The 10,189-nt window shown below is 40.9% G+C and overlaps 1 protein-coding gene across 1 annotated transcript; it reads left to right on the top strand.

Moving 5' to 3' along the window:
- Positions 1-2,937: 2,937 nt before the first annotated feature.
- On the top strand, positions 2,938-10,179 carry LOC123489112 (translocating chain-associated membrane protein 1-like 1). The gene is made up of 5 exons (XM_045219795.1): positions 2,938-2,959; positions 3,158-3,372; positions 5,929-5,992; positions 7,763-7,884; positions 9,914-10,179. The coding sequence occupies exons 1-5, from the start codon at positions 2,938-2,940 to the stop codon at positions 10,085-10,087; spliced, it is 597 nt and encodes a 198-aa protein (XP_045075730.1). The 3' UTR covers positions 10,088-10,179.
- The last annotated feature ends 10 nt before the right edge of the window (positions 10,180-10,189 follow it).

Below are 10,189 nucleotides of genomic sequence, written 5' to 3' on the forward strand. Positions count from 1 at the left end.
ATATATATATATATATATATATATATATATAAATAAACATGGGGGGATTGGAAGTGTTGCAGACAATTACATTGATAGAAGTTACAATCTATCTGCAATATTAAGCTGATCCCCTTAAAAAAATTAAAAAATACAATAAAAAGTAGCCTATTGTTTTTAAGCAGGTCCGTGTTTTTCTCCTTTGATGAAACAGAAGCTGATTCAAAGGGTGTGTGGCAGATTTCAAAACTCTTCCGCGAAGGACTCAGGTAGGATACACATCACTATCCTTGATGAAAGGTGGCTGTCGAGGAGGGGAGGACACTCTTCCGTTTGCCTACTAACGAATTGACATCTCCTCTACCACTTTCACGGAGGAAAGAGGACAGACTTTTGCCCAAATGAGAAAAGGCCTCTGCCTAGGCTATCGTAGGCTATTGTTGTATTTTACAGAACATTATAAGGAAATACTTCATATGGATAGTCCCAAGTAGATGGTTTGTAGATGTTCAATAACTCAACATTTCAACTAACTGTCTACTAAACCCTTATCCTAAACTTAAAATGAAATGTTTAATCAAAGTATGGTGTCACACTGTGAAACGAATTGCAGATGTATTCCTCTTGAAAACCATTCTCCTCTGTAGGGTATTCAGCGGTTACATTCGCCCACGGTGGCTGCGTAGAACTACAATTCTGACGCTGTGTTTTAATGTTTTAGAAGCGTCAATAATCATCGCTCTTGAAAGGGTTTTTGAAACATATGCTTGATATGCCCCTTATCTTTAAAATCAGCAAAAAATAATATTTCAAATAGAAAAGATACACTTCCCTGTAGCAGTTTAGCACACATCCATTCGCTGTGTGCCTCCAGTTGACAAGCTACACTTCTCCCCAGTTAGCTGACACACAGGTGTTCGGAGCACGCGCTAGATAGCTAATTAGCACAGGTGTTCGGATCACGCTAGATAGCTAATTAGCACAGGTGTTCGGATCACGCTAGATAGCTAATTAGCACAGGTGTTCGGATCACGCTAGATAGCTAATTAGCACAGGTGTTCGGATCACGCTAGATGGCTAATTAGCACAGGTGTTCGGATCACGCTAGGTGGCTAATTAGCACAGGTGTTCGGAGCACGCTAGATAGCTAATTAGCACAGGTGTTCGGATCACGCTAGATAGCCAACTAGCACAGGTGTTCGGATCACGCTTAGATGGCTAATTAGCACAGGTGTTCGAGCACGCTAGGTGGCTAATTAGCACAGGTGTTCGAGCACGCTAGATAGCTAATTAGCACAGGTGTTCGGATCACGCTAGATAGCTAATTAGCACAGGTGTTCGGATCACGCTAGATGGCTAATTAGCACAGGTGTTCGGAGCACGCTAGGTGGCTAATTAGCACAGGTGTTCGGAGCACGCTAGATGGCTAATTAGCACAGGTGTTCGGAGCACGCTAGATAGCTAATTAGCACAGGTGTTCGGATCATGCTAGATGGCTAATTAGCACAGGTGTTCGGAGCACGCTAGATAGCTAATTAGCACAGGTGTTCGGAGCACGCTAGGTGGCTAATTAGCACAGGTGTTCGGATCACGCTAGATGGCTAATTAGCACAGGTGTTCGGAGCACGCTAGATGGCTAATTAGCACAGGTGTTCGGAGCACACTAGATAGCTAATTAGCACAGGTGTTCGGAGCACACTAGATAGCTAATTAGCACAGGTGTTCGGAGCACACTAGATAGCTAATTAGCACAGGTGTTCGGAGCACACTAGATGGCTAATTAGCACAGGTGTTCGGAGCACGCTAGGTGGCTAATTAGCACAGGTGTTCGGAGCACGCTAGGTGGCTAATTAGCACAGGTGTTCGGAGCATCGCTAGGTGGCTAATTAGCCAGGTGTTCGGAGCACGCTAGGTGGCTAATTAGCACAGGTGTTCGGAGCACGCTAGGTGGCTAATTAGCACAGGTGTTCGGAGCACGCTAGGTGGCTAATTAGCACAGGTGTTCGGAGCAGCTAAGTGGCTAATTAGCTTACAGGTGTTCGAGCACGCTAGGTGGCTAATTAGCACAGGTGTTCGGAGCACGCTAGGTGGCTAATTAGCACAGGTGTTCGGAGCACGCTAGGTGGCTAATTAGCACAGGTGTTCGGAGCACGCTAGGTGGCTAATTAGCACAGGTGTTCGGAGCACGCTAGGTGGCTAATTAGCACAGGTGTTCGGAGCACGCTAGGTGGCTAATTAGCACAGGTGTTTGGAGCACGCTAGGTGGCTAATTAGCACAGTTAGAGCTATAACATGGAGACATGCCGTGTTGGCACACTAACCCTATACAGGGTTATACACTAACCCCTATGTTGGCACACTAACCCTATACAGGGTTATACACTAACCCCTATGTTGGCACACTAACCCTATACAGGGTTATACACTAACCCCTATGTTGGTACACTAACCCATACAGGGTTATACACCAACCCCTATGTTGGCACACTAACCCTATACAGGGTTATACACTAACCCCTATGTTGGCACACTAACCCTATACAGGGTTATACACTAACCCCTATGTTGGCACACTAACCCTATACAGGGTTATACACTAACCCCTATGTTGGCACACTAACCCTATACAGGTGTGTAGTAATTTAACCTTTTTTTTCTCTTATGTCTTCAATGTTTAACATTCAGAACTAGCGTTGGGGCTCTTAACAAAAATGCCCCTGGCCAGAAGATTGTAGCATTGATAGGCGCTAAAGGTAGTTAGAGTCTATGAATGGGTTAGTATTCATCATGCTCCCTTAATGCACGGAAATAACATGCCTTGGTTGTCTTTTTTTTCTCCACTTATCCAGGAAATCCTGTTAAAGGTTGTGATTTAATATATCTTATCCATGAGATCTTTAAAATGGTTTCGATTGAATATCGCCTGCGCGGTTGTGTAGAGGAAGGCACATAAAACCAATGGTCTCTGCACTCCAGACATGTAGGGGGCGGTAAACCGCTCAGGCAACGTCTAGCCCTGTGCGTAGGGTTAAAGCCGCTCTACCGGCAACGCGCGTCGGCTGGATCCTCCCACAAGAAGAAGAGTAACTCGCTATTCATTTGCTGGCCCGTGTTTGAGTGTGAGAGAGGAGCAGGAAGAAGACTGGAGCCTTGCTTTAGAGCTGACGAAGACGGACAGATAACAATACCGAATACTTAGTCATACATATTCAGGCTCTGCTTTTGAGTCGCGCCGGCCGCTTAAAGTTCCCTTTTGGAAGCCGTCCAAAATGGGGGATCCGCAAAAAGACCAACAAGAACCCGCCGGTGTTGAGCCACGAGTTTATCATCCAGAACCATGCAGATATTGTTTCCTGTGTTGCTATGTTATTCCTCCTCGGGTTGATGTTTGAGGTAGGTCTTAGTCCGCAGGTTGGCGTGGTCTGTGGTGCAATAAGAGCTAAGCTTTCCAAATAATGAGCCTTGTAAAGTTACAACGTGTCAACTCAACTGGGGAGAGTAGATGATGCTGAACCGTCACGTCAGCCTCTTGAAAATGGACATGGGCTGATCAACTCTTTCTACGCCACTTCATCTATTGACTAATCTATAGTTTCTCTGCTTTCTAGTGTCTCTATTGTAAAATCCATTTGAGTTGCAGTAGTGTCTTTTTTTAGTTGAAAAGGCGTGTAGTGGCCTAGAGTTATTATAGATGTAAAACTGCCCACCATCTCCATCTGGTTGCTTTATGGTTCCTTTCTAGTCTAGGAGCCACTTGTAAATTTAGAATAATTTGGTCTACCTCGCATTGCAATCGTTGGGGCAACAATGTAACAACTGGAACGCTACATATATTCTGCGATTGTAACATTTAAGCGGTTACAATGTTACGGTTTCGCTGGATACACTATTGTAAAAGACAGTCCCACATGGATAATTTTACTAGTGTTGTGCAGCAGCTCAAATGATGACGTCACGGTGGTATGGTAATGAAGAAACCTTCAAAATAAAAGCCTGTTTCAAAACGTTGCAATGTGAGTAACTTTTTAAAAGATATTGAATTTGAATCAATGGACAGTAGTAAATTATCAAAACAAAATATGGTTTTATAAACATTTTATAAGACCAATAATGAAAACTATATGTTGACAGTGATATGATGAGAATATTGACTTGTAGAGACGTTTTCTACCCGTCACCGCTAAACTGGGGTGGAAAATATTCAGTAGAGTCTTTACTAACCAGATATGTCTAGTTTGAGGGGGACTGTGTCATAAATACCCTTCAGCACTTCGCTCTCCACCCCCTCCGTAGCGTCCAATACATTACATGCCAGATAGTTTAACTGATAAGGAACATGTACACACTGTAAATGATTGTGAAGATGACTTAGATAAACAGACGATAATCCAAAACATAGATATAGAACCATTGATAAGCAAGGAAACACTTGAGTCTAATGAGCCTGAGGATGAAGTAGATAATCAGCAAGGACACAGTCCTGTGTTGTCATCTGAAGCAACTTTTGATTAATTTCATGCGGGGAAATTCCAAGTGTTTACTCGGACCCTTGATGAATGGGAAAAGTTCCATTTCACAAAGAGGCGTCAGGAATGTTCAAAGATATAGCAGGGAGGGCTTGTTGCAGCAACTGTAAAGGAATCAAATCCCTACAATTCTTTTTAGGAATCACCACTTTTCCATGAGTTTAAAAAAAAGACAGTGAAAACAGGACAGAACCATTGCTTCAACAGAGGCTTCACAACAGCGATATGTGTGACATTATAAAATCTTTTGTGAAGGAAATGCTACCTGCTGATTTCTTAGCCAATTATTTCCTCCACATTCACAGTTTATGCTCTCAACAAAAAAAAATCTGTTTGACACACTATTGAGTAATTCCAATAACATATATTTGTATTTTATTAAAAGTGTATTTATTTAAATATAGCCTAGACAATAGCTTTCAACACACTAGTATTTGTGTAAACTTTCAAAATAAATGCTGGAATGAAAAAATGTCAAATTATCAATTTCTTTTTTTCAAAGGTGGTACCAATGTTGTGAAAAACTTGTACTGAACTAGTGTGGCAAAAATTCCATATTCCCAAAGTTTAGCAAGTCTTTGCAGAGGGACTCTTATTTTGAAGGGTAAATCCGAGATCGTGCTACCAGCATCATATCCTGCTGCTAGGAGAACGGTAATGATACTTTTTATGCGCAGATCAAGTGTTACGTGGCAATCACTGGGCGATTGTGAGCGCCGTCATCATTCGCGTGTAACCCCGCTCATTCGAAAAACTTAAAATGTTGTATTCAGTAAAAGTCCCAAGAATCGCAATTCCTTTACAAATTGAACCCCTTACGTTTTAAAACAATTAGTGTTTAAAAAAATTTATTGTTTGGTTTACACTGATTTTTTTTTTTTTTTTGCATTGCGTTGACTAGAGGCGTTCTGGGAGTTTGAGTTCCTGTGCCTTGATGTGCTGTAGTCACATTGATGACGCAAAACGAGTGTAGCTACTTTATCACAACTGAGTTCTGCAAATGTTATAGTTATGAATCAGTCTTGCCATATTTGTAAAATTTCTGACCTCAAGAAGTCAAGAAGAGTTCATATGAGGGCACATATGTTTTGAAGTCCAAATCACCAGTTGTCCATTCAGTCTCACCTGTTGTATTGGATTGAATGGTTTGCACACTAAACATGTGTTTCTGTCTATTGTTGTTGACATCAATCTACAACGCTACCTGGTTTATTTTTAGCAGGCTATGCCACAGTAGGCGACCCACAGAGAGGGACAGATAATGAGAGAATCATGTTGTGGTTTGCTTTTAGGCAATGACTCAAATAGAAGCCCCTGGAAGCGGGGCTCTGGTCAAAAGTAGTGCGCTATATAGGGAATAGGGTGGCATTTGGGACACAGCCCTGTCTAACCAATCCTGTCCCTTGACCCCTCCGTGATGCAGGTCACCTCGAAGGTTGCAGTGCTGTTCATCACTGTCCAATACAACGTTACCATCTCTGCAAACGGTGAGTTTAACTTTATAGTGGCCCCCATATTAACTTTTATCCATTTTTTACTGGGTCAAAAATGTATGCTCAAAATGACGAGGATCCGGTATGGAGGTTGTCTCCACTTCCTCTTTTGCTTTCATAACATTTTTTCGTGAAATTTTATTTAGAATTAATGACAAGGCAAAAATTGCCTCATGACATCTCCATTTCTTATCCACCTTTTCTTCAGTGTCCTGGAACTAGTTTAACTGTTATCCAGTCAGTGTAGAAACTTGACTAGGCGCCCTATAACTAGACTCTACGTGTAGTTCTAGAATCAGAAGGCTTCTCCTGTGGGTTCTAGAATAGAACTCTACTCATATGGCCTTCCACTTCCAGAACACCTTTTCTTTCAGAGCTCTCTTTTTATTTTCTCTCTGTGGCGCAACATTTAGTCTTCCTGATTTATAATGTTCTCCTGTTAGGTTGGCCTGGAAGGATTGGGGCTAGGGTTTAATACAGGCTACGGCATCACAGCCTCTTCTGTGTCCCAAATGGCACCCTATTCCCTATGTAGTGCACTACTTTTAACCAGAGCCCATTGGGTAGTGCACTACATAGGGAATAAGATTAATTAACGTTTTCTACAAACTCCTGTTACAGACTTTCTTAATAGTGGAGCTCCTAACTAATACTCCTAGCAGTTCTACTTCCTGCTCTACTTTACTCCTAGCAGTTCTACTTCCTGGTCTACTTAATCCTAGCAGTTCTACTTCCTGGTCTACTTTACTCCTAGCAGTTCTACTTCCTGGTCTACTTTACTCCTAGAAGTTCTACTTCCTGCTCTACTTTACTCCTAGCAGTTCTACTTCCTGCTCTACTTAATCCTAGCAGTTCTACTTCCTGCTCTACTTTACTCCTAGCAGTTCTACTTCCTGGTCTACTTTACTCCTAGCAGTTCTACTTCCTGCTCTACTTTAATCCTAGCAGTTCTACTTCCTGGTCTACTTAATCCTAGCAGTTCTACTTCCTGGTCTACTTTACTCCTAGCAGTTCTACTTCCTGCTCTACTTAATCCTAGCAGTTCTACTTCCTGCTCTTCTTTGCTTTATTTAAAGTCATGTACGAGGTGCTGATGGAATGTACTTCATGATGTCAGATTTTATTTGAAGAGCAGATATTGTTGTCAGCCTGCGTACCAAATGGCACCCAATTCCAGACATGGTGCACTACTTTTGATCAGAGCCCTATGGACCCTGGTCAAAAGTAGTGCACTACATAGGGAATAGGGTGCCATTTGGTATGCAGATTCAGTTTACGGTGCTCATAAGCCCTCTGTCATTTATTAACAGGTTGATATATATCTTTCAGTTAAATTACTTCAGTAGCAGGTCAGGTGGCTCTTTTGTAGATGTGTGTGAATAGATAGATAGATAGCATGGTATGTGCTTCTTAAAGTATCCATGAAGGCCTTATAAAGGGTTTTGAAACCTTCAAAAATGCTTCATGTAAGTTGTTTGTCTAAAGTGAGTCCTGGGTGGTTTAGTGGTTAAGTACCGGCTCCTACAGTGGGGTTCAATCTGGCCCACTACAGTTTGACACACCCTCCCTATCTGTCTATCTATCCCCCCGTCTGCCCTCTGTCCAAGTCACATACAAAACATCATATATTTAAAAAGTATAATTGTAACGATGTGTGCATCGCCCATCAGAGGGCCAAGAAGAGACCGTAGGGAACAACGTCTAATAAATGATATAAGGCATCTATGAAGGTTTATGAAGGCTTCATGTGTCTCCCTATCAGAGGGCCAATCGAGGAGAGCGTAGTGAATCACTTCCACCACGGTCTGAAGGATCTGGCTACAGTGTTCTTCTACATGCTGGTCGCCATCATCATGCACGCCATCATCCAGGAGTATGTTCTGGACGTAAGTACTCGCACTCAGACACACACACACACACTCAGACACACACACACACTCACACATTTTGTATGCTTGTTTTCTCAAAAGTGTATGTAATAGCCAGATCAGTAATCAGCTCTTTTACAGACAAACGTCAGCCACTTGACAGTTTGACGTACTGGCATTGTTATTGTTCTTCTGACAACTGGATGATAATAACTGATTACCTCTAACCTCTCTGTTTTATCTATAACTGATGACCTCTAACCTCTCTGTTTTATCTATAACTGATTACCTCTAACCTCTCTGTTTTATCTATAACTGATTACCTCTAACCTCTCTGTTTTATCTATAACTGATTACCTCTAACCTCTCTGTTTTATCTATAACTGATGACCTCTAACCTCTCTGTTTTATCTATAACTGATGACCTCTAACCTCTCTGTTTTATCTATAACTGATGACCTCTAACCTCTCTGTTTTATCTATAACTGATTACCTCTAACCTCTCTGTTTTATCTATAACTGATGACCTCTAACCTCTCTGTTTTATCTATAACTGATGACCTCTAACCTCTCTGTTTTATCTATAACTGATGACCTCTAACCTCTCTGTTTTATCTATAACTGATTACCTCTAACCTCTCTGTTTTATCTATAACTGATTACCTCTAACCTCTCTGTTTTATCTATAACTGATTACCTCTAACCTCTCTGTTTTATCTATAACTGATTACCTCTAACCTCTCTGTTTTATCTATAACTGATTACCTCTAACCTCTGTTTTATCTATAACTGATTACCTCTAACCTCTCTGTTTTATCTATAACTGATAACCTCTAACCTCTCTGTTTTATCTATAACTGATTACCTCTAACCTCTCTGTTTTATCTATAACTGATTACCTCTAACCTCTCTGTTTTATCTATAACTGATTACCTCTAACCTCTCTGTTTTATCTATAACTGATTACCTCTAACCTCTCTGTTTTATCTATAACTGATTACCTCTAACCTCTCTGTTTTATCTATAATTGATTACCTCTAACCTCTCTGTTTTATCTATAACTGATTACCTCTAACCTCTGTTTTATCTATAACTGATTACCTCTAACCTCTCTGTTTTATCTATAACTGATTACCTCTAACCTCTCTGTTTTATCTATAACTGATTACCTCTAACCTCTCTGTTTTATCTGTAACTGATTACCTCTAACCTCTCTGTTTTATCTATAACTGATGACCTCTAACCTCTCTGTTGTATCTATAACTGATTCCCTCTAACCTCTCTGTTTTATCTATAACTGATGACCTCTAACCTCTCTGTTTTATCTATAACTGATTACCTCTAACCTCTCTGTTTTATCTGTAACTGATTACCTCTAACCTCTCTGTTTTATCTGTAACTGATTACCTCTAACCTCTCTGTTTTATCTATAACTGATTACCTCTAACCTCTCTGTTTTATCTATAACTGATAACCTCTAACCTCTCTGTTTTATCTATAACTGATGACCTCTAACCTCTCTGTTTTATCTATAACTGATGACCTCTAACCTCTCTGTTTTATCTATAACTGATTACCTCTAACCTCTCTGTTTTATCTATAACTGATGACCTCTAACCTCTCTGTTTTATCTATAACTGATTACCTCTAACCTCTCTGTTTTATCTATAACTGATTACCTCTAACCTCTCTGTTTTATCTATAACTGATTACCTCTAACCTCTCTGTTGTATCTATAACTGATTACCTCTAACCTCTCTGTTTTATCTATAACTGATAACCTCTAACCTCTCTGTTTTATCTATAACTGATAACCTCTAACCTCTCTGTTTTATCTATAACTGATGACCTCTAACCTCTCTGTTTTATCTATAACTGATTACCTCTAACCTCTCTGTTTTATCTATAACTGATTACCTCTAACCTCTCTGTTTTATCTATAACTGATGACCTCTAACCTCTCTGTTTTATCTATAACTGATAACCTCTCTGTTTTATCTATAACTGATTACCTCTAACCTCTCTGTTTTATCTATTTGTTATGCAGAAGATCAACCGGAAGATGCACTTCTCTAAGACCAAGCACAGCAAGTTCAACGAGTCAGGCCAGCTCTCTGCCTTCTACCTGTTCTCCTTCGGCTGGGGAACCAGCATCCTCATGTCGGTAGGTAGGCGTGTGTGTGTGTTGCTGGGGAACCAGCATCCTCATGTCGGTAGGTAGGCGTGTGTGTGTGTTGCTGGGGAACCAGCATCCTCATGTCTGTACGTGCTTTTAAACTATCTGTTGACTGGATTATCAGGTGTGTCTGTAACTTTGTGTGTG

This window comes from Coregonus clupeaformis, unplaced genomic scaffold (assembly GCF_020615455.1).
Source record: "Coregonus clupeaformis isolate EN_2021a unplaced genomic scaffold, ASM2061545v1 scaf2752, whole genome shotgun sequence".
NCBI classification, from domain to species: Eukaryota; Metazoa; Chordata; class Actinopteri; order Salmoniformes; family Salmonidae; genus Coregonus; species Coregonus clupeaformis.